This window comes from Jatropha curcas, chromosome 7 (assembly GCF_041381405.1).
Source record: "Jatropha curcas cultivar XTBG-Jc1 chromosome 7, XTBG_Jcur_1.0, whole genome shotgun sequence".
Classification (NCBI taxonomy): domain Eukaryota; kingdom Viridiplantae; phylum Streptophyta; class Magnoliopsida; order Malpighiales; family Euphorbiaceae; genus Jatropha; species Jatropha curcas.
In genome coordinates, this window is record NC_143157.1 from 28,460,901 (window position 1) to 28,488,798 (window position 27,898).

The following is a 27,898-nucleotide window of genomic DNA, read 5'->3' on the forward strand; positions in this document are numbered from 1 at the left end:
CGAATTCATGGTGTCTATTACTTTGAAGGATTCGTATCCATCATTTATTGGACCCTTGCAAGTATTCATCCAATTACTTATTGCCCATACCAATTTTCTCTATATAATATTGCTTCCATGCATATACATCTTATATATATATATATATATATTTTTTTTTTTTTTATTTTCGGAATGTCATTTTTTAAAAAATTGAATTTATATTCTCACCTTAAAAAAATTTAAATCGCTTAACACTTCATTCAGCATTTTCTCGGTCGCTTATCATTGTCCTTGATATTCTTCGCAATCTCTCAAATTTTATGCAGTGTGGAAGCAAATGAATTTCCTCTGACTTTAGTGATTAAAATCTTTGATTTTTCACTATTTGGTAGAATAAAATTTTTAGCCACATAATGTGTAAACAAACAAGTGAAGTTTATCCAGAACATCAATTATTGAAAATAATTGTATGGCCATTTGAAATGATGTTCTATTTTTGGCCTGCAGTGGACATGTTCATTGTTTTTTAGCCATTGAAAATTATTTGTACACATTAGATATGTTGCTCTATTCTTGGCCTGCATTGTTCATTGTTCACTGAACAAAACAACAGTGCCTAATTATTCCAACTGAGTCAATTAATTTTAATTAAAACATAGAAACCTCAGGTCAGAGAGAAAGTTAGGGCAAATAAAAAATGTAACCCTAGCAAGGAAATTCTGTCCCATGAAAGAGACAGTGAGGAGGAGTAATGTAAAACAATCACATGCGTAGAGACAGAGAGAGAGAGAGAGGGTACTGCTCCTAGGAAAATTAAGCATAACTCAGAACAGAGACCCATTGTCCTAATACATAGGAATGTGTATAAAAATAATAAAGGCAAACACATTTGTCAACCGAAATCCAAGAGAGAGGCCTGCGTGACTAACAGTATTATTAGGCAGTGATCAACATGGCTCCCATGTGATATTACTGCTCTTAATAGTTCTTGATCTCTGTGCTTTGAACGTAGAATTCCTCGCTTTGACTTTCGTTAATTCTTGCTACTACTATATTTATATATTTTGGTTATGAAGGGAAGAAGATAATACTGTAGCTCTTAGCTGGGTGTGCATATAGAGGGAATTGAGGTTGGTCTTTTTAAGGTAGGAAATGGAGGGCTGCAGGAGTCAGTAATTGTGGCTGCAACTTAGCTCTTCTTTTTCACCAACTTCGAGACCCATTTTGCATGTCGCTATCTTCTTAAGATTGGCCACTTCTCCACTCTCACTCTGTTATTTTTTGACTCTCTATCCTTGAAAAAGCCCCCAAAACGATCGATAAATGGGTTGTGTTCATGTTAATTCTACTGATGTTTTCCATTAGGTGGATCGATATTGAACCGACTCACAAACTCAATTCGAGCGTAGAAATACATGCGTAAATAAAAAGAAGATGATTTATGAGATTTTGAGCCCGTCAAGGGGCCCAACTGACCGAATTTGAAATTATTCGTTTTACTGTTTAAGCGAATACCAAAGGAAGCTGCGATATTGTTGTTTTGTTTTGCAATTTCAAAGTAGTTTAATAAAGGAAAGTTTGGTATAAACATCTGTTGGTTCTTCTTGCCTTATTAAAATGCACGTTATGTGTTAATCTTGGGCATACTGCTCCTTTCTGAATTAACATTTCAACTTCAACTCTCACTTTGTTTATATTTTTCTATAGAAAAATAAACAACAGACGGCGCACTCAATCGCTTTAACTAAAATAATTAGTCACTTGCATGATTGTTATAACCATAGTTTTATAGCCTAAAAGGGACACCGTTTCCCCATTTTGCTAGATTTTAAATATTCACATCAGAACCAATCAATACGATGCGTTTTATCTGAATAATCTCTCCAATATTTACATTATTAGCAATTTGGACTTTGGTTGCTTCTTTTCTTTTTAATTCAACAAAAGGGAAAAATAAATTAGGTACCAAATTATAAGTCGCATTAGGGTGGAAGTAGCTTTCTAAATTCTATTTCTTGATATGATTAGGGTTACAGCACTAGCTAGAGCCCCTACAATTTGGGTAGAAGACGAAAGTTAATCAATGTTGTGGGTCTTTTGATTGGAACTTAGAATTTGGACATGACTATATAATTAGAAGCTACCACTAGGAAAGGTTGAAAGTGGGTAGTGTCCTAACAAGATATCTATAATTGTAAGAGTTGATTTATTTATTTATACCTAAAGAGTATGGAATACGTAGTGGAAGGTGAAGCTTTGGATAATATAGTAATGGTGGTAATGAGTTGCTCTAATTGTAAAGAAGTTTGATCAAGTAAGCTAACCCAACAAGGATAATAGTTGTTGCCACTACTTGTTTCAATCATAATATTATATATGGCGATATTTATTTATTCTATTCTAAAATATAAGTTATTTTAAAATGATTGTTTTGTCTCTAATTATAAATTTTTTGAGTATTTTAAGGAGAATAGTCTGATGTTGAGTAATAGTTACCTTTGAATTTATTATAATTTAGTAAAACTAATTACTTCCTCAATTCCAGTGTAAAAATTTTAAACGACTTATATTTTAAGATAGATACAGTATAACGTAACGTCTAGTGTTTTGACTTAATTAGAATATTCTCTCTATTTGTATGGTGCTTAATGACATAACATTTTATATTAATTTTTGGAGTTTGAGGAAATAATTTGTAAATTGTTATCTTTCTTAACATTTCATAAAATATTAATAATAATAATAGTTATCAGCTACTAAAACAGTTAATGTAAGTGGGTCGAACTTAATAATTGAGGGATGTTTTTGTCATAAAAAAAAAAAGATTGTCCATGTGATACCAATTATTGTAACATTCAAAACATAATAAATAAATATTTATGAATAAATTGTTGTTAATGAAATGAATCTTTTGAGCTTATCCAGTGTAATTAACTAAAGAGGGAGACAAGATGTTGAAACTTCTAATTATTAAAAGCAATTAACCCAATAAGCAAGGGAGGACAAAAGAATGGAGTAGAAGTGAAGAATTTGACCTGCCATGAAAGAGAACAAAAAGATCAAAACAACAAGATCCTAATCACTAGCTTCTCCTTCTTCTTCTTCTTTTTTTTAATCTAACGTGAAATGTTGAAAAGCGATTAAACACCAACAAGTGCTTTTTTATTTCTTCAGCTGCAGTTAGTATAAACTATAAAGAAAAGGGGAAAAAAAAAAATTGGAGCAGAGGAAAAGTAGCTCAAAGCCATAATGATTCTATTCTGTTCTTGTACAAAAGTGAGTTAGTTGGTTTCTTTCTCAAAGTAATCATAATCATTGTTTACATGGTATCTTTCGAAATCCAATGGCACGTGATCATTCTTACATATCGGTATTGTATAAATATATATATATATAAATGCAATTATACATAAATTGAAAAAAAAAAAAATAAAAGAAAGAAACTCATCAAACAAACAGCTTAAATTTGCAGCTTTATTTCGTTTTTTTCTATTTATTTTTTCTGAATTTAATCAACTTTTGAAACAACACGAAGTAATCATTCTATATCACAAGTCCAATCTATCTTTTGAATTGTAAGACTGTTTCATGTCTTATGCTCATCATGAGCAGGTTAAATACAGTTTTTTTTATTTTCCTATGAAAAAATGTACAACAAAATTATTAATGGTCATATTAAATTTTAAATTTTAAAGAAATTTTCGGTTAAATTCAAACATATTTTACTGTTTAAGTCAATTTAAATATCGAGTAGCAATATTATATAAATAAATCACAATCCACTTAAAGCAGTTTTTATTATTTAAAATTTAGAACAGTTAAAAGCAAGCAAAGGGACAAAGCCTGCTGCTTTCTAAACACTATGTATATATAAGGAACGAAGAAGACGTGCACTAATTGTCTAATTCTCAAGAAAGAATTAAAATTAAAAATTAAAAAAAAAGTCAAAAAAGTGAGTTCGCAAGAGTCAACATCTGCTCCTATTCAATGACCCTGATTTTATGCACCCCATAATAGAACTGTGGTATAATGCTTTCTTTCTAACTCTCCACTTTCAGTTGAATGAGAAACAAGGATGTGAAAAAACATGTATGAATATCAATTTCATGCCTTACCCTATTCCTGTCGTCCGTCAGATTATCTGGATCTTTTTGATTGTGACAAACCAAAATATTGGATGATCATATCATCACGTCATATATATATTTAAATATTTTAAAGTGTGTGTGATTCACAGTTTCACACATCTTGAAGGGTTAGAGTGTTGTAACTTGTAACTTGCTAAGGCGGTTAGAAAAGAAAAAAAAATGAAATGAAAGTTTATAAAGTAAATTATAATGGGAAGGCAGCACATGCAAAATTGATGAAATGATTGACCATACCGCACAAGTTGTTTAATTGTGTTTGATAAAGTGAAAGAATTCAACACCTTAGGATTTAAGTTTCACTCCACCCAATATTACTTACTATTGCTAGTGATTTCGACTGCTGCTTCTCACCCTATATTCTTATGCTCCACTTATTAATAAATACCTAATTTTTAGACCTAGCCTCGGTTCAATCTGAATCAAAATTTATTTTTTTAGTGCTTTTGACTGTTGTTGATAACGATCTTTTTTTTATTGCTTTTTAAAGTGGAAATGTTAATTCATTTCAGGCTTTTGAAATTAGTGGGGATGGTGGAACACTCACCTTTTGTTTTTTCACCTGGGCTGTAGGTTTTCTGAGACATCAAATCGAAGGATTTCATTATCTTCTTCTTAATTTTACTTTTTTTGGGAAAAAGGATTATATGGTCTTATAATAATAATAACCAAACCAATCAATTATTGCCATCTAGAAGCAAACATTCAACTGTTTTGCAAATATATATATTGTAGGCCATTATTTTCTTTTTGACCCATAATTTCCTAAAAAAAGTAAAAAATATTTTAAATTATAATAATTAGAATGTTCCAAAAGATTTTATTAAAATAAATGTATTTTTATAATAACATTTTTATCCTAGTACAGTGACTTCAAAATTCAAATGCATGACGAAAGTAATATAATTTTTTTTTTTTTCCAATTTCAGATAGGACAATAATTAAAATGAAGCAGGAAAAATGTGACGAGTAAGTCCAAATAAACGAATTCACATTTCACGCCCGTGAGGCCCGAGGGAGCAAACCACACCACATACGGTGTGAACAGCCAAGGCAAAGGAAGACTCCCTTTCCGCCGTTCGATGGATTTTTTGTTTTTACGCTTCCAATGGTGTGTTTGCGTACCATTTTTATCTGTCGTCTCTCTTTTCCTTTTTCCCTTTTTTTTTTTTTTTTTTTTTTTTGATTCGTTATTATTACTTCTTAAAGTAGTTAATTCCTTTCTTAATTTGTAATTTACCACACTCGATGCCGTTTCTTATTCCGTTTGATAACGTATTTCTTTCGTAAATTAAAGATCTTTAAACGGTGAGTTTTGTTCCTTTTTGGTATTGTACCCAGAGGCAGCGGGGCCCATTTTCATGAATTGATCTGGTAACGCGACGAAAGAACATAGTGGGGCCTACTCTCTTTTACCTCGATCGTCGGGAGCAAATTGGATTTCTTTGCACTTGGAATTGGATTATTGACAAACTCTTCGGATACCTTTTCTTTTCTATTTACAATCTCTGTCTTTTCCTTTTTCATTTTCGAAAATATCTTTACCATACAAAACAATAGAGATTTGAAAATGATTTTATGCGAATAGGATTTTCACCGCGTTAGTTTGATCTTTTAAGGTATATATAAATGATGCTGATAAATATGTTGTACTCAGTCATCAGTTATAAAAAATTAATGATAATTTATTGAAATATAATTAAAGTTTCCCCTTTAAAAAATAATTAGAATTAAAGTTTAACTATTTTAGATTTAATGCCAAAAAAACCTGAAACTTTAACATTTTTTATCAATTCTAGCAAGTTTTCAATTTTATTAATTAATTCCGTGTATTTAATTTTTTATACCAATTCTAGTCATTAAGCCATTATTTTATTATATAAATTAAAATTAATGATCAAATTGAAATGTTTTGATAAAATAACTAAAACAGTTACATATACTGTAAAACAGTATAAATGGTTGAGACTCTGTCAATGAGAATTCAATGATTGGCTATAGACAGTGTCAATTCATTTCAGAATAGACACTTGTTTAAAAAAAAAAAAATGATATCCAAAAACAAAGAAGATAACAGCGGTTCAAAAAATAAAAAAGAATCAATAAATTTTATCACCAAAATATTTTTTTTTTTTCTTCAATCAGAGTTTAACCTGGAAAAGTAAAAAAGAACGTACTGTTTTTAACTTTGGCATTGCTTCTTCTTCGTATAGAAAACTCGTGATACTGTTTTAAAAGTAAAAGCCATCTTCAAGTGTGACGTGGCAGTACACTGAGAGGAACGTGTAATCAAAGAATGAGCCAATAGTAGAACAGAAGGACCCACGTCAAAGTGCCAATTTTCAATCCCATTAGTCAAATTTGAGGACCCAAAAACATATATATACATATGAAGGAGAAAGACAAAGTTGTGCTTGTGTCATCTTTCTCGATCGTGATTAGGAACTCCTCTTCTCTTCTCTTCTCCCCCGTTTCTCCCTCTCTCAATTGCGCCCTGCTATTTCTCCCCAAATTCAGGTTAAAGTTGGTACAAAAGATGGCCACCATCATTATTTTCATGATACAAATACTAATAATTAAATGTCCATTAAAGAAATGTTGCTTCCAATTCCAACAAAACCAGAATTACATTAATTACTAATTATTATCCATCACTATTATGCCTTCCTATCCTAGGATGTCAATTTCACCTATTTCCCTCCAAATACTCCATTTTTCTAAATTATTTTTTTATTTTTTTCAAATTGGACATTTATTGTTATTATTAATTAATTTTAATATTTTTTGTTGTTGGAAAAAAAAAAACTACTGATAATAGGAAGGAGAGACAGACGTCAGTCTTTTAGGTTTTGGGTCATATAAGCTTCCAAGCTAACCCACAACCTTCAACCCTCATCCCCGTGCATCCTCCACGTGATATACTTCATATGCCCATCCACGTTGTCTTACAGTTCATCTCCACGTGTCAGCAAGCATGATTGACAAGTGGCAACTGGCCAAGTGAAGATAAACAAAAACCAATCCCTTTACATTATATTTTCTTAACCGAGAATGGAGTTATTGCTATTCTCATGACCAAACAGACACGGAAAATTTTGGATCTCGAGCTATCCACATTAATTGTTGGTTCTGGTCACACCCGTGCAACCGTGAGTCTGAAATAAAAACAAGTTGGCGTAAACAAATACATAAAAGATAGGTCAAAATTTTCAGTAAAAAGATACAATTCATAATAATTTTCACCAAAATAATCATATCACAATGTACGTACGAGTGAGTATATATTAAATATACATATAGTATAATGTACGCCCAAGAAAACAGACAAGTACTTTTAAGAACAAGCACTGGGGACCCACATCTATCGCTGCCTCTGATTAGACAGATGTGTAAGCAGTTTGATGGACCCCATCTCTATCATCAGAAAAAAAGAAAAGAAATTTAAAGATCATCATCATCATTGACAAATCCAACACATGGAGGGTTTTGGTTCTTTTGATGCTCTCTCGGTTTTGGTTGATATGATATGACCATACAGATCACAGAATTCGTGTAAGTGTCAACGCCGTTAGATTTTCCTAAAATTGAAGAAGATATAAAAATAAAATAAAATTACAAAAAAGTAGTTAGCTTGTCTTTGTCAACATGTTCTCTGATAACACAGCGTTTGGCCTCAGGAGTGAAGTGGGTATAGAGACCAGCAAGTGGAGGAAGGAACACTCCCTCAAATAGCATGTAAAGCAGCTAATTAAACCCACAGTGTTTAGTTAATAATTAAGTTTTAAAATTTTAAAGTGCTTGTGGTAGGGTCCATATTTACCCATATAACCAAACACACTTATGAAGAACCGGTTCGGGTCCAGCCTTTCAAATTACACGACTCATAGTGTGGGACCTACATTTCACAAGTGGTAATCATAACACTCACATTGCGTAAATGGAAGATTAATAGTATTATAATACGATGTGACTAATAAAATAATGTAATATAAAGAGGTAAGAAGCAATAATAATAAAAAAAATATAAAAAAGAATATAAAATTTGGGGAAAGAAATGGGCAGCAGCAGAGAGAGATGGGGCTTTGCAGCTTCGTCCTCCTCCATAATATTTTTTTTTTTTCTTAATCTTATTTTTGTTTTGCAACATATGAACACATATAAACATATCTCATAAAAGAGCCCACCGCTACTCCTAAAAACTTTTTAATATATTATCTATAAATACTTGCCTATGATAATTAAAGCCCCTAATTCAACTTGAGACCCAAAAAGAAAAAACAAAAAGAAAGAAATGAAAATCAGAGAGAAAAATTAAACTACAATAAAAAAAAAAAAAAAAACCCATTTCCATGTATATTATGGCATCAAACTTCTAGTTCAACTATAACCGAACCACCGCAAGCTAAACAAACCATCCATCCCATGGAGGAGACCATTAACTTTTCCATGCCAAAAAGCCTTCACATGACATTGCAGCTTGAGGTGTTCTCATCACTGAAGATGTTGGTATACGGGTCAGAATTCGGGTGTGGTGGCGGATAAGGGTATGGATATGGGTATGGAGGCGGCATGTAATTCACTGCTGGTGGGGGCCTAGCATACATCATGGGTTGAAACCTCTCATTACCCATTGCCCTTTGTTGGCTCATTAATGCTTGCAAGTACTGCTGTTGCTGTTGCTGTTGCTGTTGCTGCTGTTGCTGGTATGGGTTACCGGGCATGAGATCCGGACCGGCTCCTTGGAAATACCCATTTCCGCCACCACCCCCTCCGCTGTTCATGGCGGCAGCAGCCGGCAGGCCTTGAACGGCAGGAATGTTACCCATTTGGCCCATGGGCATATTGCCCATTTGGCCCATCGGTATTTTCATATTACCACCCATTTGACCAATATGACCGTGTGGGCCACCCATGTTACGCAACGCATCATTCACAGCACCACCTCCACCTCCACCTCCACCGTTATTTCCCTTTTTACCGCCATTCATTTGCATGTTATTACCACCGCCACCGCCACCGCCATTACAGTTGTTGCCGTTCTTACCACCGCCACCACCGCCTCCACTGTTACCGTTTTTTCCATCTTGTGGCTTTCCACCACCATTTTTGCCACCTTGATTTTGATTTTGATTTCCAGCATTGTTATTACCTCCACCTCCTTTCTTACCTCCATTTCCATTCCCACCACTTATATTTACTTGCACAGGCACAGCTCCATTACCATTGCCCGGTCCGCCGCCGCCGCCCTTCTTACCATTTCCACCGACATTTGGAGCACCCTTTTGGGCATTCATGAGCTGAGGATGCAAACCATTCATCATCATATTACCATTACCCATAACGGGTTTCATCTTGTTAAGTGGATGTTGAGGGTCATCCATCTCATCAAAATCATCTTCATCATCGTAATCCTCATCATCGTAATCCTCCAAATCATCATCACTATAGTCATCATCTTCCAGTGGACCTGGAGCAAATTTCACTGCTTTCTGGTTCGGGTTCGGGTTACTGTTACCCATTTTCATGTCTTTGAATTGGGCCAGCTTATTCAGATCTTGTAATGCTTTCATTTGTTGTTGATTCAGCAGTTGCTGCATTTGTTGGTTCAGTTGCTGCTGCTGATTCTGAGGATGAGGATTTTGTTGACCACCTTTGGGCTGGTTACTGTTGTTGTTACCACCCTTTTGACCTTTGTTATTGCTACCTTTGGCACTATCGATTTGCATGTTCTTGAACTGGTTGGGCAAGTTGTTCTGGCCGTTGGGCTTTTGGGCGCCCCAGAGCTCAGCATGTTTGCCGGATTTTGCCAGCTTCTTTATAAGTACAGCTGGGTCTACATTACCTGAAACTGTTACCTTTCCCTGTTCTGAATCTATTTTGGTAGTGAAAACCCCTATCAAAATAACAAACAAAATCAACTAAGCAGACCAACACAGAAAAAAAAAGGAAGCAAATTTCTTGGGCAGCAGTGAAATGGAGTAGACATCCTTTAAAAATTAAAAAGAAATAAGAAAGATAAAAAAAAAAAAAAAAACATTTGGTATAAGAGAATATGAAGTCAGGGAAAAGATACCATCAATCTTCTGCAAGATTTTCTTCACTTTCTGTTTACAGCCATCACAGTGTATGTTCACTTTTAGAACACAAGTCTGCATGCACAAGCAAGCCAGAGGGAAAAGAAAACAAGTAATGACTAATGAGAGATATCATTTGAAAAGGGGATACCAAGCTTGCTCCATAAGGATGAGCTTCAAATGATTAAAACTAAAATCAAAGAAGATTGAAACATAGATAATAACAAAAATATTTATTAGCTAAAACAATGGGGCACAGTAATTGAAGAAAAGAACAACGAAGAGGATGCCTACGCAGTAAGTAGAATGGGTACCTGGATCTTCAAGAACTCTTCTTTACTCATATCTACTGCTCAAAATGAAACAAACACACCGTTCCAATAATAGGAGGAGGGGAAAAAGAGGTTGGCTAAATAGATCTACGAAGCAAAAGCTGCTCAAACGAAACAGAGGATATATATGTTACAAAGAACTCCAGAATGGGCTCCTCTCTGTTCTTTCTTTTGGGTTCTTTGGTAAAGAAACACAGAGCAAACAAATGCGTCCCAGTCGCTGAGCAGAGAAAGTTAAAAGACGCAACAAGAACAAGACTCAGCTTTGAGAGAAAGAAAGAGTGGGTGAAAGAGAAAGAAAGAGAAAGAAGTTTACTGCCGGTGGGTGCACATTAAAACTTCTCTGGGCACTGCTTCCTCTATTTCAGGGTGAGGGATGGAGAGAGAGAGAGAGAGAGAGAGAGAGAGGTGGTAAGAGAGAAGCAAAAGATGGACTGGCAGAGAGAGTATGGAGCTGCAAGGCATAACTCCTCGTATAGGGGGTTTATTTATCGGTATATTTTGTAGCCATATTTAGATTTTCAAACTTTGGTATAGTATGGTATGGTTAGCCAATAGGCATAGCCCAAGGATAAAAGGAGCCTATTTCATGTGAAGCAGTTTGGCCTGGGTTGGTTTGGGTTTGGGGTTGGGGTTGGGTTGTTTTACTAGGATGACCATGGTTGAGTTATGATTTGAATCCATTGTCAGATTTTTTCTCCCAAAATTGGGTGGCTACATTAAATAATGACATTTAATAAGGAAGTTGTAAATTACTATTAATTCTACTCTAGATGTGCTACTGTTTTTGATACATTGCCAGTTTACCACATGTACTCGTGTAGCGTAGGCCTGTCCATGTCCGTCCCCCTCAAATTACCACTCTATCCTCATCTTTTCTTTTTGGGTTTTGCTTCTTCAGCCCACATCCAGTACTGTTCTTCTTGTGAAAATATTCTATTTCTTCACGCGCTTTCTCTTCTTTATTAAAACGGAGTGCGATTTGAGCTCCATAGCTTAAGCAGGTTAGGGTTTTTTTTTTTTTTTAAAAGCAATTTAGTAACGAGAATCTTAAATTTAATTTTAATTCACTTTAAGAAAAACCATTTAGTTTAACATCCTTTGGAATTATTTTATTCATTTTAGATGAAATGATTTTCTAAAAAAAGATAAATAGATTTAGTGAAACACACGAATTTAAAATTAATAAATTGATCTCTCATTTACTATTTTTGTATTTCGTTAAGCATATGCATTGTAATAAAGTTAAGAATACAGTAAAGTACTAAATATGCAAACGAAATTAGATAAAGAATTATAAAAAATTCTGACTTGGCCATATAGGTAGTATAACGATATTAGCTTATTTGGCCAAGTGATTAAATTAGAGAGTCATTCTTTAATTAATGATTACAGTCTTTTTATTTTCCATGGCACCATAACAGCTGGAGGCAAAGCTAGGTCAAAATTACGGAAAAGAGGATTATTATTGCTATTTAGGGAAAAAAGAATGAAGAAAAATGGAATGTCGAAGTGATAAGAACATTGAGAATTAGTAATGGAAGAAACTTTTGTAAAGAAGAAGAGCAAGTAACTGAAAAAAAGCTGCTTTGGTATGGTTTAATCATGTCTGTAAGAGGAATTAATTAGGTAAAGACTGGGCTCAATTTGAAAGAGAGACACCAAAAATCAGGTTTGTAGGGCTATTTTCTTTTCAAGCTTTTGAATTTGAAGCCCTTCTTTTTCTACGCAAATTATTGATCACTTTCTTAAAAGCCTAAACTCTCCTGCTGAAACCCCTACTAGTACTAGTAGTACCTCCTATTTTTTCTTTCCTTTCCTTCTTTCCCCTTTACAAGACCTAACTTCACCTGTAAAAGGCTACTTGATTGAATGGCGCCAAATGACCAAAACCCAGATGGCTTTCATGCCCAGATTCAAGCTTGAAATAACTGCCTTAACCATAAATGGAAGTTTTACGAATTAGTTATCAATTTAGGTTAAGGCAGTGATCCAAACGCAACCATTTGTATATGCATATATCAACTCCATACGTAAATTTAACATAATAATAGCTTAATGGTCAAGTTCATTTCCATACTTGAATCGAGGAGTTCATATGAGCATCTGCGAGTTAGATGTTAGTTCCTTTTCGTCTGTATAGTTGTTAAGACAAGCATTGCTATTTATGTTGCTGAGACTGAGAGGATCACATGAGCATCCACATGGTCTGTAGATAGGTGATTAATGGATAAGAGAAATAAACACAGTTTGATCCCATTTATTTTGGGATCATCACATGGTTCCTACTCTCATAGCTCTGGATTTTTAGTTTGCATGGAGAAAGTAATAATAGAGGTATAGATGCTGTGAAGTTTTGACTAGTAAGGAAACCCAATTCATATTTGTCTACATCTTGTGTTCTCCTTCTTGCCATCCATGACACTCTACTCTTCTCCACTACTCTTCACCATAGAATCATAAAAAATGCAATGAATATATCAAATTGCTTCCAAACCCAAAATGCTTCCAAACTATACAGTTGCAGAAATTGATAAAGATTGGCTAAAGTCTAGGGTCTACCTCATTATTTTTCCTTTTCAACTTTTGGGATCTTCTTCATAAGGCTTTCTATAGGTACTTCTTCTACATGCCATTTTGGTGCAGCTATCAATTCTTTGAATTCCTTCACAGATATTTCCACCGAATGTGCCTTTATAATCAATCATCCTTCTCATCCCTATGGTACACTGAATGAAAATCAAAGTTTCTAAGGAGATGGGAGCCCCAACATCAGCAATACATCAAATAATCTGCTAAGGAATATTTGATTTAGATATAAGTGGAATGCGTTCCTCGCAACATCTCTACTTGCATTTCTCAATCAGTTGAATTAGCAAAGATGGTTAGGATGGTACTTTAAACTCTAACCCTTGAGGATTAGAGTGATATTAATGAGGAACTCCCAAAACTAAGTAAAAGCAATTCAAAAGGACAGCCACGAGTCCTACATCTAAACAAAAAATAATTCCATTCTATAACATGTTCAAGAAAGCAAAATTCATAAAAGAAAAGCATACACAATTGTGCAATAAAAGAGAAATCAATTCTGCATCCTTCACTGGCAAGAAATTTGATGCAAAGGATTATTACTGAATACTGATTAGTATCATTGCATGACTTTAGACTTTTGTATCCTCAACCATTCAAAGGTGACAATCCATTAAAGGTATATATAAACTTTGAAGATTCTCAGTTTGTCTCCTTTAATGCTAACTTCTATGGAAAGTATTCTCACTCAGTCTCTCTTTTTGGCTGTTAGCCTAAAGGAAAAGAGCTACTTCTGTAGAATTAGTAGGTCCCCCCCAGTCTAGTTGTATTACAACTACCCTTTCTTGTCCTTTGAATCTTCATAGCCATGCTTGCTAGAGAAAATATTTAATTTAAATGTGCAAATACACAAACTGAAACTGAACTGAATGATGAATGGTCAGGGGTATAGAAATTTACCCAGAGACGTAAGAGAATAAAGCAAGCATCATAATAGTTGAATAGACTTCTCACATTCCTTGACAACTCCAAACATGATTTTATAATGAGGAAAAAGACGATTCCTCCACCTCATGGAGATAATGCTATTTATTAAAAAGACAGCCCATCAAGCCCTTATAAGTTATTAAAATTTAAGAAAACATGTTTCCCTGTCGGAACTAGATGATCAAGGTGACACAAGTTGGCATTTAGCCAAAGATAAGAGATTATAACAACGACTAAAGCTCAACTAAAGTTTATCTTGACATTTTGTCTAAGCATAGATCTACATAATTTATCTTTGTACAAAGCCACAATAAAATTGAAAAACTGAAAGAAAGAAAAATATACAGAACATTAGCATACACATTGAGAGGGCAAAGATACAGTAAAACAAAAAAAGAGTTAACAGCTTTACCATTAATCCAAATTGGAGTGAAGCAAATAATTTCTTATTGATCACCATTGTTTATTTTGATCTTGATAAGTTCTTCCATTGGTTGTCGACATATGGGGCACTTGTTTGATTGAAGCCTCAATTCTTTTGCACACTCACTGCACATACACTGAAAACATATGGCATGTCAGACTTGATAATAAAGAACATAGCGAAAGGAGGGGAGCTCTAACTGTTGTATGCAGGCAGAGTTGCTTCCTAGTTATACAAGTACTTAGAAAAAGGTAAATATTTTTCCTTTCCTAGAACCATTATCGAAAAAATTTGCATACACTCAACACTACAAACATATATAAAACAATGCACTTCTCAATGCTTGTAAATTCTCCCATTCAAAAGAAAAATGTTAACATGCATACCCGCATACCTATGACATGAGTTTCTGAGAGAGAGAGAGAGAGAGAGGAGAGAGAAGAAGCCTAATTATAAGATGAACTAAGTCATGTCCCTGGAGCTCAAACCATCTATCCCAGATATAATTAATGCATTAGAGCTTTAACCTTCCTGACATCAATTTTAACAGTTTATCTTTATCATCATGCATACAGTGTAGAAGATACCTGAAATTAGTCTTTGTTGATCATCATGTAGAGAAAAAATGTGGAATCTTACCATATGCCGACAAGGTAAAACAGCTGTATCCTTGGGCTCAGTCATGCAAATCACACATTCCTTCCCAGGGTCAGAGTCGTTGAAGTCTTCAGCTGCTGAGCTTCCTATTCCATATAGCTCCCTCAGCTCATATCGAACTCCATCAATCCACAAAATTTGCCTTACTACTCTCACTTGGAAAGGATCACTGTTTTTCTTCTCAAGAATAGCTTGAGTAATCTGCATACGGCCAGATGCGATGGGCACAGAATCATCAAGATTTTCATCACTTGAATCAACTGGCAAACATGTTTCGGCAACTATTACAAGTGGAAAAACATCTTCCCCTGGTGATGGTTTTGAGAGATCATCCAACTCAAAGAAACCTAAGTCAATGCCCGTTCCTGATGGCTGACAAAATTTCTGGCCAAGACCTTTCTGGAAGGGGACTCTCACAGGCAAATGGGCTTCAGGAAATATAGGAACAAACCTACAATTGGCCTCTTCCTTGGCAAAGTAGAAAATTGTAATGCTGTTATTTAGGGGGGAAAAAAAGAATTATATTAGGAAGAAAAGGACTAAGAACTTGAAGAAATAATATGGACATGGACATTTTCCCAATCATTAGTAATCCAATCCTAAAAAAGCATCCGAAAAGGGGGAAAAATCCAAGAGAATCCCAAAGAAATGTTGCCATTGAGGTACTTGAATTTCAGGGAAGGCCAAGTACAAATGCAAAAGTATGGTGAACTATGAAGTCAACAAACTTGACTCCATATGGCCCAAATGTAAAAGTTGAATGCTTTAACTTTAGCCAATTCAACAGATATATTAGTCATTGGCTAGTTTTAAGCACTAGCCCAATGCTTGTACTATGATGGTATTTTGATTGAATAATAAAAGATATAGTATAATCAACATTCATTACAAAACATCTTCATTTTCTAACTATCAGTTTAGCTTTAATGCAATATCCATCCTCACTAAATAACTTTCATCATTCATCTGGTTGCCTAATACTCATAGACTGCTTTAAGCAAATTAGGGGAAAAAAGACAGTAAGTACTTGCAGCTAATAAACTACTGCAGTTCTTGATCTCAATACATCTCAATAATTAAATGTTGGTCAGGCAGGAAGGTTAAAGAGGTGCACTGGACTTGGATTAAGGTTAATTGCACAAAGGTGTTAAAATGTTTCCCATTTGTCTGCTTCTCCAAGTTTCTTGTTTGACATCCCCCAACAACTCACTTTAACCATCAACACCACCTTGAATGACAAGAAAAAGTGAAACCCATCCCTTCCTTGCCATCATCAGAGGCCCAAATCAAGAAATTAGCAACATTTTTGGGTTAATCTATAACTTTTAACATGATTATCTATCAAATTTATTCAAATTATGGTTATGCTTTTTCATTTTTATATTCTTATGACAATCAAAGATTATACACTCTGAACTCGGACAAGCCTAAGAGAACCAATAAACTTGTTCATTACAATATTCAAGATCCTTAACTCCATGTCTTTGCCAAACCAATAAGTCAATTTAACAACATAACCAGCATCAAAACCAAGAATCATCTAACAAACAACCAATATATCAATACCCACAAATGAAAATCTCCACACAGCAGGCAAAACCAATAAAAGATAATTTACCAAAGCAATCATACAATAAGTAACAAAGTAAAATAATTACTAACCTCCCATCAAACAGAGCATCAAAAACAAAAGAAACCAAGTGATTATCAGGGTTCTGCTCGTCAATTTCAACCTTCAATGTATCCTTATGCACGTTCACGTCATTCCTGACCTTCTCTGCTTTCAGATGCTCAATGTAAGGAACTGGCTGAATTGGCTGCCCAGTACTCACATTAGGCCTATTCGCAGACCATCCATTAGCCTGATTAGCATAATAATAAGGTTGATAGCTAAATCTGTTTGAATAACTGCATGAATTGTAAGGATGAGAACTGTAGTAGGAGTGCAATGGGGGAGGAGGTGCGTTTGCATAATAAGGATTATTTGGTGGAGGGTACGATGGCTGTTGGGTCGTCGATGTTGTTCCCGTAGCGAAGTAACTCTGAGGTGGCGGCGGAGGAGGTGGGGGCGGAGGAGGAGGGAGGGAAAGGGGTTCTGAGGGGTAATAGTAAGGCGGAGGGGGAGGGGGAGGGCGATGATGGTAATAAGTGTTGTTTCTTCTTCGACTATTGCTAAATGAAATGCCCATTTTTGGATGATATTACAGAAACAAGAAGGTGAAGAAGAAGAAGAAAAGTTTGTGCCTTTTCGTTGGCGTTTGGGCGTATACAGCAGAAGTTGAAGGGTTAGCTTGTGTGTTCTTGAAGAAATCGGTATCCCTTCATTGACTTTCTTTCCTTTTTCTTTGGTTTTGACAGATTTTACCTGTTTTTTACAGGAGTTTTATTTTCCCACCAAAACCATAATTAGTTAATGAAATTTCCAATTATTTTTTTTAAAAAATATTATAATTATATCTTTTCTGTTGAATTTGACGGTTTTTTCCATTTAAATAAAACTTTTAACAAAAATTCAAATAACATTGTATGGATTGAATTACTTGTATGTACTAATTGAATATAATAATTAATCATCCTATAATATATTAGTTGTATTTAAAAAAAAAAAAAAAAACTCTTTTGATATCTTATTCTTCAATAATTACTCATCCAAATAATAAATTTATTACATTAATGGACAAATGAGAATTTTATGCTGCGTAAACCACTTTGCTTCCAACAATTTTTTACTTAGGAATTTTCCCCTCCTATTTGAATTCTTCTAGATACTTTTAATTGGAACCACGCGGGGAATTTGAGTCTTCAGATGTAATAAAATTATTATCCATAGAACTTGGAATTATGACAGCTTTAGGCATAAGGAAATTCAAGATTTGTTGTAATAATTATAATGTACATTTAAAAGGAACCCCTAATATAATTCGATTAATTATTCTGAAGTATTAAAAAAATAATTTACTTAAATTAATTAATATTCTGAATTTGATTTTTTTTTTTTTTTACCTTTATTAATGTTTAAATAGTTGAACCTCCAGTGCAATTATTGTTTAAATAGTTTTTCAAATCCAATATTTTTTATAAGATTGCTGAAAGTAAATTACGATAATTTTGTATGATGAACCCATCTACTATTAATCTATTTTTCTATTTAAGAAGTAATTTATTAAAATACATCGAAAGAACATTGCTTAATTTGTAAGCATCTCTATCATCGCCTCAAGTTGCTATCATGGAATGCAGGTAGGGGACAATTATTTCCCATCATCACCTCTAATTCTGATTATAATTTGCCACCCTAAAATTAAATACGTATATCATCATTTCTTTATAATTTTTTGCATACATGTTGCTATCTAACAGTACACAATTCAATTCTTCAAATACATCCAGTACAGGAACACAAACAAAAAATGAAAATATCTGATCAGCAAGTTAAAAGATTTTAACTTTCAATCCCATTATCCACACAATCTCACACATCAAGAAGAAAAAAAGAAAGACCTCGTATCAGAGTGTCAGCAAAAGTCTGGCCTAGGTTTCTTGCGGACAGATATGCAGCCTCTTTGATGATCCCTGAAAATTTTGATTTCAGAATAATCTCTCAGGTCTTCAAGACTAATGTATTGTTGCTTGACCATCCTGGAAAAATCACCTCCAGTGCCATGTACCCAAATATAAGGATGACATGTTTCATCGAAGTAATACAACAAGTTCTTCATCGTTCCTCCGCTTCCAGTCCTACCAGGCATGTATGCCTTGTATATGCTCTTGCACTTTAGTCTCTTGGAAGATCCTGCCTTCAATGAATGAACCTTTTTCAGTATTGATCCTACCCTTACTTGCAGCTCAATTGGCCTGTCACTCAGGTTCCAAATCCTGGTGCCAAATCCTGAAGTTTGTGTATGATCGCGACAGCCATCGAAACAACCCCCTAGAGGAAAAATGCTGAACCTTGGCATTTTACCTCTCAATAACTTGGATTTTGGAGTCGACATGATATGCTTTCTGTTAATATTTATGTTGATGTTTGTGTGGATGGCGGTGATGATAGATTGTGGGTCCTCCAAAAGGCAGGTCGCAGATCGTATGATCAAGATTGAATGAGAACAAGATTGGTGATGAATGGAATTGTATGATGGTGAAATCCCTATGCTATGGTAGAATATTAAGTTCTTTCACTAGGGAAAATGGTAGGACCCAAACACACCCTATATTCCACACAAGAAGACGTTGAGAAAGGTGAAATAAGGCAACAAATATATATATGGAAATGGTAGCTTCTGGCTTTTCTCTTGTTTGTTTGAGAAAGCTAAAAAGCATAGGAGCCAATGGTTCCCACAATGCATTTAAAATTTTTCATAATGAGTGCATATGATTTTGCTTCATCTTTCATCATTGGAATCACTTTTTATTCCCTCCTGTTCAAGTCTTCAGCAAACTTTTCCAATCCAATTTTAAATATTTGCCTGTGATTTTGGATCTCACCATCCAATTAGTGGACCATGGCCTCCACTATCATGTTTATCTGTAAAATATACACAAATTTGTGCGAACAGAAGAAAACATTCCCTCCAAAATCAGACACAGCAGTCAAAAATGGAAGTTACCGTTCACCAAATGCGAACAATTTCCAGGTACTTGATTTCTTCTGCCTTTATCTTTGATTGTTATATCCAACAACCGCATTATCAATTCATCAGATAAAAAAAAAAAAAAAAAGTTTGCGACTCATCTACCTATAATTTTGTCCTCCATGAATCAGACAGTGTTTTTCCCAATAGTTGCAGGACTCCATGGCTACAATTGTAGATCTAATAGAAAAAAGAGCCAAAAATGACAGTGGTGGACAGGGGCGGGAGAGAGAAGAGTAAAGAATAGAAATTAGAAAAGGCTTATAAGTTATAACCATTATACAAGCGACACAATGATCCCCTGATCTTTTAATAATATTATTGGATTCCATTTGATTTGACAAATTCCCCACTACACGATAGTTCGAATCAGCAACTTCTATCCGAAACTACATTTTGTAAATGATTGGACTGTACATATCGCAAATGCCATGCAATGTGCTGGGATAAAGAATAGAAGCATTTGCCTTTGAATGATGTAGAGAAAGAATTTACATAAAATATGAATATGAATTTCATTTTTCATGGCCATCAGATGTATCTATTTTGATTATAAGAGGCTCCGTCAGATCAACAGGAGGATCAGCCACAATTGGTAACTGGGGTGAACCCAAAATGCAATCTATATCTTCATTCTCAGCCAGAGCTTTGTCCAAAGCAGACTTGGCAACTTTAGTAACACAAAACATTAGAATCACTGCAGATCAGCCAAAAAAGGAAGATTAAACACTATAATCATTTAAACTTCAGATAAATTAATGGGAAGATACAAGCTATGCCATTCATGCAATCAGGAAGCTGCATCAAGATAGAAAGTTTACTGTATGTCACATTGCAACTTACCAGATACAACAAGGCCCAACACTATACAAACCTGCACAAAAAGAAAAAAAAAGAAAAAAAAAGAATACATATCAGAAATTGGACAAATGAAAACTCGTGCCACAGAGATATAAGGAGGCAACTAGAAAGTCAACAGAAAACCTTCAAGAGTATAAATACAGTTCTTACCCAACGAGTAGTTGAAAACTCACTCCATCCATGGGTCACATCAGAGATATCCTTCAAAGTTGTTCCAACATACACTAATGCAAGAGTTATTGGCTGTAATAAGATGGAAAGTTAGACACAGTAAAACTAATTTGATTAGCGTTAGTCTCAAATTAGTTCTCCTATGTTTATCTGCAAAGCTGAAAGCCTAAACCTAGTCAGAAATCAAACCTCTTCCGGTAAAATTAAACAATTCTAATTTCACTATATTTATATGTTTGTTTAGGCAAGAATGATAATACAACATGGTATTTTCTCTGATTCCGAATTCCGAATTAACATAAAGAAGAAACTAGCAAGTGATGAAGTTGTTTGGTCCATAGAATTAGATACTACCTTAATCTTACAATGGGCAACAGGTCAGACATAAACAGGATCAGTACTGAACCAAATGCTTTTCGAGTTCAAATAAATTCAATCGGCAAAACCTTAAACACAAAAATACAAACATATCCAACAATGCCCCCTGTCCTGATTTATTCATTTTGATAATTCACACATGCAACATGGTTAAATGCCTAGAGGCTTATCGCTAGGAGATAGGCAGGTAGACCTTCCTCATTCAATTGTCCTTCTTCCAGAGAATCTCCGTTCAATCACCATATGCTTAAGTTTCATTTGGCATGGAGGACAATCAGAGGTGAAAATTACATCTCCCCCAGGTCACTTCAAATCCATCTCATTAAGCATAAGCCAAGTTTTATATTCATATATGTCAAAACACTCATTCAATAGCATTTTAATAGCAGAAAATTTCTATTAGAACACAGGAAAATCAGTTTTTGGGATAGATCATCATGTAGTAGAGGATGAGCAGCAAAAAAACATACCATCATTCCTATCCAGGAAGCCAGCATATATTCCCCTACTGGAACAGGAGTAACGGACAGCAGGTAATTCAACATGCTGAAAGGTAGCAATGGAACAAGTCGAAGCAGCAGAACAATCTACAATATAAAATACAAAATAAGGAAATCTAGACATTTTACCAAAAAAAAAAAAATTAAAACTAGGAAAAATGAAATTAAATTATTACATGATCTGCTACTACTAACACTAAATTAAAATAAAAGACAGAAAAAAGGAAATGCATAATAAATAATTGGATATACTGTGGGTCTGCAAAGATCAAATCTGAAATTACAAACCTAAAGGGAAAAAAAAAAAAGTTTATAACGAGGAAAAATTGAATTAAAGTATTACATCATCCGATATTACTGCCACTAAATTAAAATAATAGACAGGAAAAAGGAAATGAATTAAGTAATTGGAAATACTATGGGTTTATAAAGTTCAAATCTGATATATACAGACCTTAAAGCCAGATCTCCGGATTGCAATTGCAACCGACCTAAACTGTGGATAGTCCTTCAACTTGGAAACAACAAAAGATCTACCGATCTGCATATAAGTATCAGAGTAAGACATAACTTAAACGATATCAAAAAATGAAAATTTCCAACTTTAGACTAACTTAAATAGAAAATCAAAAGAGGTGGAAATGATAAAAAAGAAACGTGCTCCTTTTTTTCCCAAGTCTCAAATGGTACAGAAATATGGATGCAAACTTTGTGAGATAGACAGAGACAACTACTAATAAAAGTTTTCTTCTTTCCAATAAACACAATGTGCTCCTCATAAGAATTGAAACTATGTGAAGTATACATCACAAGATTCTGTATACCTACCGTTCTTCCCAGAAGGAAAGCAGCCCCTGCCCCAATGGTGGCACCAATAGAATCAGCAACAAAGCCCACAGGCAACCCAAAGAGATATCCACCACCAAGCTGAAAGATGGTAACCGAGTTAATAGATGACTTTATTTTTTGATCATTACTAACTAGGACCAAGGGGTGCCAAAGCATATAGACATGCAACAATTTGTTTCAACTGATCAGAGAGTACACAGGTGAAGAAAGAGTGAAATGAAGAATAGGGAGCATAGCCTTGATTTTGCTTAAGTGGATGTGAAAATCACAAGGTTGTAACAATTCTAGTCATGAAAAATAATAAGGACAGGTAACTCAGCTGGCAGCAGCAAAAGTTTATCAAGACTTACAGTAAGCACTGATGCTGGAACTGCCAAAACTGTCAGAGGAATGTATGCGACAGCCCTGCAAACCACCCAATAACACATATGAGTTAATTTCTTGGAACACATCAGAATATGAACAATGCATCTCAAGTTTATGGTACATATTAGGAATAATAGGAAGATATATCGACTTACAGCACAAGGGGACCCCAAGGGCCAAGATCTTGCTCAACCCATAATAAGAAGTCCTTCAAGATCTGCATTGAAACTGCACTTTCAGACAATACACAAATGCGAAGCAAATCATAAAAAGATAGACATCCCTCATTATCCTGACTATAGTGCAATAAATGTTACGGGAAAGTAATTGAAAACAGAACCTGAGCTGCAGTTGATACAAACTAAAGAAACGCAACAACTCATTTCAACTCCTATCATATTAGTACATGTAAAGTAAACATCTAGACTATAACAAAAGAGGATAAATTACATACAAGTTATATAATAAGCAAGCAAGAAAGAGCTATTTTACATATGCAGCTTATTTTCAACATATGTAGATGACATTCAATATATGCACTGAACGAAGGACGGAAATTTAGTACAAACATACCTAAATCAATATGAATTTGAAGCATGATCACATTTTTTTTGTCATAATTAAACTAAGCTTAAAATTTAAAGAAAATAATAACAAACATATCAACCAAAAAGACCCAAATCCATCAAAAGTACAGAGAATTCATCACAAATCATTCCCAGAATTGAAGAAAAAGAAAAGAAAAGAAAAGCTAAAATAAAGCGAGAACCAGATAACAGATGTGACCTTTTCAACGGGTAGAGTCAAGCCAGCGACAATAACAGCAGCAACGAGGAGGAGGAGGAGAGTGATCCTAACAGCAGAGCCCCACGTAAAACCGGCCATAGAGGAAGAAAGCCTGCGGCCCCAAGGCCTACACTCTTGGTCGTCGTTTTCGTACTCCGATATAGCTTGCTTCAACGACAAGCGAGGCCTTAATCCTCCAAGATTTGCCAGATTCTAAGGCCTTGCTTGCAAAAACTTGCGAACTTGCGTCGCTCACTACCAACGCCAAAAAGAAAATTGCAGATCGGATAAGGTTGTGATTTTTATATCGAAATGGGATTAAAAGAATTAACCCGTCTCACCTAATTGTCAAATTTATATATGAAAAGACAGAGGAGAGGGAGGTAGCTTTTGCCTTGCTTGCTTCTCTCGACCTCAGTTTCGTTGTCAATTATCTTTTTCGGTTTTATCATGTCAGGCTTGAGAAGCGTAGTGCATACGCGCCCAGTTAATAAAAAATATAGTCTTAATTTTTCACTATAAACTTGAATTAGTCTTAGCAAAAATAATTAGTTCCGTTGCCGGGAATCGAACCCGGGTCTTTCGGGTGAGAGCCGAATATCCTGACCGACTAGACTACAACGGAAGTTGTTAGTTTGTTCTTTTTTCAGCTTATAAATAAATTTTTCCTTTTTTTTTTTTGTTTTTTTCCCGCTTGCCCGGGCAATCATTGAAGGCAATAATAGTATTTTACAACTTAAATCACTCCTCGTTAATAATTGACCATTATTGATGCTTAAAAAATTGTAAAATTTAAATGAAAAATGTAACCAAATAAATTAAACTATCTTTATTTTTTCAATCAAGGATACTTTCGTTAATGTATAAATTTAGTAAGGGTATTTTAGCAACCTCAATATTTCCTTCCTAATTCTAATATATATATATATATATATATACATTATCAATTATAACTATCTACAAAAATCAAAAACCAATAAAGGCAATCAAATGCGACTTAATTGCTCTTTGGCTTTCTATAAAATATGAACAGCAAAACGTCTGTATTCAAATTCTTTCTATTATATAATTTTGTTGGAAGGAAATAAATAATAATAATAAAAAAGAATGTCCATATAAAAACTACACATATCACTTCTAAATCTTTTTTTTTTTTTTTCTTTTAGAATAACTTCTAAATCTAAGTTTGTTGAAACTATTTTTATGCCAGTCTTCCTACACATTGTTTTTATTCTTTTTACATAATTGTCATAAATTTAATCTAAATCTAAATGAAAACATAAATCACATCCGAATCTAACCTTGTTCGAGCGATTTATCTGCCACTCTGCTACACATATTAACATTCTTTTGCACTTCTGGCTTATATATATATATACACATATTTATATTCAAAGTAAACAAAAGTTCGATGGAAACACCATAAAAATAATAGCATGCAAGTACTTGACCTCTAAATTGCCCAAAAATTTTAAAAATTCCATGCAAAAGTTTTCAAGTTAATGAGTGGCAGTAATACATTTTGACATGTTCCAATGAAATACATGCAGAAACCAGTCAAATGAAGCAGCAGTTCATCTGAAATAATAGGTTATAGTGAGCTTACCCCACAACCTGGGCAATAATTACAACAAGAAATTATAAATTGAAGAAGCTCTTTATACCAATATACAAGTGTCAAAAACCATATATGGTAGTACAATATAAACAAATAAAGAATGCCGATTCTAGTTAAAATGAAAAATACCAACGAGTGAAACTTATTAGGATTCCTCTAACCCACATCAATAGCAGATTCCAACTTAGCTTCCATTTTCATGGCAGTAACCAGTTCAAAAAGCTGTCTTCTTTTGTTATCTCACACATAAAGCGTTGAGCAACACATGACCTAACATCAGGTCCACAAAATACTGATGCCCAATTTCACCATCTCTCCATTTCATCTTAGCCGGAGCTCTGCCATAATGCACCCCATCATTGCACCGATTGTCATAATGCCATGGAAAAGTCATATCAAAGTTATCAATCACCCCCGAAAGGAGTTCGGCTCGCCTAAATTTATCCAACACTATCCAGTTAAATGCCTCCATCTTGTTTGGGTTGAAGGATAGTGCTCTGGCGTATCCCCCAGTGGCAATTGTGGTTCGATAAAAGATTTGAGGAGCTACTAGTCCCCTCTGCTTCACAGAATCCATAACTTCTTTCCAGAATGAAACTGCATAATCAGCTCCAGCTGAAAATTTCCTAACATTAGACCAAAATATGCCATCATGTAAACCAGAATTCATGATTATAGTGTCTGGCACATTGTCTTCTAAGAAGTACTTCTTCAACAAATTTCTAAATCCTTCATCTTTCAAAGAATTCAATCCCTGATAATTCTGTGTCTCATTCCAGTGACCATTGAAAATGCTAGTAATTCTAACTGATTGAGATGCATCATTAGGGTTTGAAAAATTCATATCAAACCTTCTAGGAACAGATTTTATTTCAGGCAGATCTAAAAGAAAATTAAGAATGTTTCGTATTGTATCGACATGATTCGAATCGCCCCAGAAGAAAATCCACCTATTCTTTAAGCAATTCCAAGCAGAATCAGCTACAAACAGCCTAAATGAACAATGACTAGAATAAACCCAACCATTACTCTCTAACAGGCCTAGAGAACCATTACACCATGGATTTTGGCATGGAAAATTTGATGGTAGGCACCTATACCGCCCATCATTACTGATTTCACAGCCATCATTCCTGCCATGCCTAGTCCACCTCCCTATCCAAAGATTTTTATTGAAATCAGATCTTTCACAAAGTTGTAACTGTGGCAACTCATAATGAGCTTTAACAAACCTGATTTTCACCTTACGCAATTCTTTATCATAAACAAATCGAGAAGTTGAAAATTTAAGACCTTCAAAATGCCTGAAAAGCAAAATAACAGTAAGATTATAATCACCAGCAAAATCAGGATGAACTTGAAGCGAAATCGAGTAAGATCCATTTCCAAAATCTTTAATTAAAGGCCTAGACTTCCATGCCTCCCCCGAAAGATCAGACTCAAAGTAATCCCCACCTAAACAGCGGGGATTTTTGGACTCATCAACTGCTTCGAAACCAAATTCATGAACATTCCCTGCTGTCAATTCTATCGAGTCTCGACCGTTCAATCCAGGAATCACAATCTCCGCCGTACGTGAATCTCTACACGGCTCACCTCCAGGCGCTAGCCACTGAGAAAGAAGATTTGAAGTTAAATTTGGATCTAAATCAGTTGATAGCCACTCCATATTAGCTTCTTGTGATTCTTTCTCACTTGGATTTTCTAGAGACCCATCTGAATGGTTAAGAGCAGCAACATTGTAATTGTTGCTGGTTACTATACTGTAACTAGGAGGATTGTTGCTGCCATTGTTATGGGGTAATGGGATATAGGTGTTGTTTAAACTGTTTGTGAAATTTTGATGGATTTGTCGGGTTAGATTTGTGGGTTTTGTGGCTTGTGCATTAAATTTCCTGCCTAGAAATTCTTGGTTAAACCTCCAAGACTGAATAAAATTCTTTATAGTGCAGCCATCTATGCTCCAAACAGCAACCATACCAACAAAAACAAGAGCTGTTAGTACATGAAACCTCCATGAAGCAAAGGACTTTGACCGGAGAAGCCATGACTGGTCTCCTTTCTCCGGCATATCTGCAAATCCCAGAAAAAAAAAATCAGTAAGCTAAACAGTAACCAAGTAGCAGGCTTTTCTATGGAGACATAAAAACAAGACCTTCATTTGACGAGAGGCGAAAACTCCAAGAAAGTATTTAATAGATTATAGATAGGGCTCCGATTTTCTCGAGAAAATGCCATTGGAAAAAAAAAAGAAAAACAAGAGAAATACTTACTGTGTTTATATCCTTATTATTATTATAAGCTGAAGCCAAAATTTCTCTGCAAATTAAATAAACTGTTGTAGTCCAAAAGATGTTGATTAGTAGTCTTTGCTTTTGCTTGGTTTGTGGTTTCACAAGAAAGAAGACAGCTTTATGTTCCTAAAAGAAAACGCCTCTCTCCTTTCTGAGAGTCCAAAGCAGTGACGGTATACAACACTGAAATATTATGCGAATTTTTTTTTCCTTAAAAATGTAGGAAATTAGATTCTCGTGTTTGGAGGAATTAAAAAGCTATTTAAAAAGGAAAAAAAAAAAAAAAAAAGAAGGTTAGAGTATTATCCCAAAAA

General features: G+C 34.6%; 5 protein-coding genes and 1 non-coding gene across 14 annotated transcripts; all 6 read right to left on the bottom strand.

Moving 5' to 3' along the window:
- Window positions 1-8,168: 8,168 nt before the first annotated feature.
- On the bottom strand, window positions 8,169-11,038 carry LOC105631916 (Heavy metal transport/detoxification superfamily protein). Its single transcript, XM_012214137.4, has 3 exons — window positions 10,516-11,038; window positions 10,201-10,276; window positions 8,169-10,020 (listed from the first exon to the last, which is right to left on the bottom strand). Exons 1-3 carry the CDS (start codon window positions 10,543-10,545, stop codon window positions 8,588-8,590), a joined length of 1,539 nt encoding a protein of 512 aa, XP_012069527.1. The 5' UTR covers window positions 10,546-11,038; the 3' UTR covers window positions 8,169-8,587.
- A 1,688-nt stretch (window positions 11,039-12,726) lies between these two features.
- Window positions 12,727-17,479, bottom strand: LOC105631915 (putative E3 ubiquitin-protein ligase LUL4). Of its 7 annotated transcripts, none has more exons than XR_002284148.3 (5): window positions 16,793-17,479; window positions 15,113-15,623; window positions 14,462-14,609; window positions 13,096-13,262; window positions 12,727-12,972 (listed from the first exon to the last, which is right to left on the bottom strand). XR_002284148.3 is itself a non-coding variant. In XM_089723898.1 (4 exons), the coding sequence occupies exons 1-3, from the start codon at window positions 17,317-17,319 to the stop codon at window positions 14,496-14,498; spliced, it is 1,152 nt and encodes a 383-aa protein (XP_089580024.1). In that variant the 5' UTR covers window positions 17,320-17,479; the 3' UTR covers window positions 12,727-13,252; window positions 14,462-14,495. The 7 variants fall into 7 exon arrangements, 5 of the variants coding, with proteins under 5 accessions (XP_089580024.1, XP_020534140.1, XP_089580025.1 ...); XR_001046753.4 differs by having other exon boundaries at window positions 12,727-12,977; XM_089723898.1 differs by having other exon boundaries at window positions 12,727-13,252.
- Window positions 17,480-18,426: 947 nt separating this feature from the next.
- Window positions 18,427-19,540, bottom strand: LOC105631914 (RING zinc finger protein). Its single transcript, XM_012214133.4, has one exon. The coding sequence runs from the start codon at window positions 19,123-19,125 to the stop codon at window positions 18,646-18,648; it is 480 nt and encodes a 159-aa protein (XP_012069523.1). The 5' UTR covers window positions 19,126-19,540; the 3' UTR covers window positions 18,427-18,645.
- A 528-nt stretch (window positions 19,541-20,068) lies between these two features.
- Window positions 20,069-24,146, bottom strand: LOC105631912 (SNARE associated Golgi protein family). 2 transcript variants are annotated; one of them, XM_012214132.4, is made up of 10 exons: window positions 24,014-24,146; window positions 23,673-23,927; window positions 23,042-23,103; window positions 22,871-22,925; window positions 22,500-22,598; window positions 22,126-22,212; window positions 21,642-21,758; window positions 20,773-20,865; window positions 20,605-20,635; window positions 20,069-20,458 (listed from the first exon to the last, which is right to left on the bottom strand). In XM_012214132.4, the coding sequence occupies exons 2-10, from the start codon at window positions 23,769-23,771 to the stop codon at window positions 20,277-20,279; spliced, it is 825 nt and encodes a 274-aa protein (XP_012069522.1). In that variant the 5' UTR covers window positions 23,772-23,927; window positions 24,014-24,146; the 3' UTR covers window positions 20,069-20,276. The 2 variants fall into 2 exon arrangements, with proteins under 2 accessions (XP_012069522.1, XP_012069521.1); XM_012214131.4 differs by having other exon boundaries at window positions 23,673-24,096.
- A 78-nt stretch (window positions 24,147-24,224) lies between these two features.
- TRNAE-CUC (transfer RNA glutamic acid (anticodon CUC)) lies at window positions 24,225-24,297 on the bottom strand. The gene has a single exon. It is a non-coding gene; the product is annotated as a tRNA-Glu (tRNA).
- A 937-nt stretch (window positions 24,298-25,234) lies between these two features.
- Window positions 25,235-27,837, bottom strand: LOC105631911 (cytochrome P450 family protein). Of its 2 annotated transcripts, none has more exons than XM_020678546.3 (2): window positions 27,446-27,837; window positions 25,235-27,363 (listed from the first exon to the last, which is right to left on the bottom strand). In XM_020678546.3, exon 2 carries the CDS (start codon window positions 27,359-27,361, stop codon window positions 25,526-25,528), a length of 1,836 nt encoding a protein of 611 aa, XP_020534205.1. In that variant the 5' UTR covers window positions 27,362-27,363; window positions 27,446-27,837; the 3' UTR covers window positions 25,235-25,525. The 2 variants fall into 2 exon arrangements, with proteins under 2 accessions (XP_020534205.1, XP_012069520.1); XM_012214130.4 differs by having other exon boundaries at window positions 27,564-27,835.
- Window positions 27,838-27,898: the final 61 nt, after the last annotated feature.

What these genes read in the sequence shown, in the direction of transcription:
- LOC105631914 (XM_012214133.4), bottom strand. Translation starts at nt 19,125, where the DNA reads ATGTCGACTCCAAAATCCAAGTTATTGAGAGGTAAAATGCCAAGGTTC.
- LOC105631915 (XM_089723898.1), bottom strand. Translation starts at nt 17,319, where the DNA reads ATGGGCATTTCATTTAGCAATAGTCGAAGAAGAAACAACACTTATTAC. An exon ending in GATGCTCTGTTTGATGGGAG is followed by an intron (nt 15,624 to 16,792) that starts GTTAGTAATTAT and finishes CCTAAATAACAG; the next exon opens with CATTACAATTTTCTACTTTG. An exon ending in TTTTACCTTGTCGGCATATG is followed by an intron (nt 14,610 to 15,112) that starts GTAAGATTCCAC and finishes ATATGTTTTCAG; the next exon opens with TGTATGTGCAGTGAGTGTGC.
- LOC105631911 (XM_020678546.3), bottom strand. Translation starts at nt 27,361, where the DNA reads ATGCCGGAGAAAGGAGACCAGTCATGGCTTCTCCGGTCAAAGTCCTTT.
- LOC105631916 (XM_012214137.4), bottom strand. Translation starts at nt 10,545, where the DNA reads ATGAGTAAAGAAGAGTTCTTGAAGATCCAG. An exon ending in AAGAGTTCTTGAAGATCCAG is followed by an intron (nt 10,277 to 10,515) that starts GTACCCATTCTA and finishes TTGTGCATGCAG; the next exon opens with ACTTGTGTTCTAAAAGTGAA. An exon ending in AATCTTGCAGAAGATTGATG is followed by an intron (nt 10,021 to 10,200) that starts GTATCTTTTCCC and finishes TTATTTTGATAG; the next exon opens with GGGTTTTCACTACCAAAATA.
- LOC105631912 (XM_012214132.4), bottom strand. Translation starts at nt 23,771, where the DNA reads ATGGCCGGTTTTACGTGGGGCTCTGCTGTTAGGATCACTCTCCTCCTC. An exon ending in CCTTGGGGTCCCCTTGTGCT is followed by an intron (nt 22,926 to 23,041) that starts GTAAGTCGATAT and finishes GGTGGTTTGCAG; the next exon opens with GGCTGTCGCATACATTCCTC. An exon ending in CTTTCCTTCTGGGAAGAACG is followed by an intron (nt 22,213 to 22,499) that starts GTAGGTATACAG and finishes ACTTATATGCAG; the next exon opens with ATCGGTAGATCTTTTGTTGT.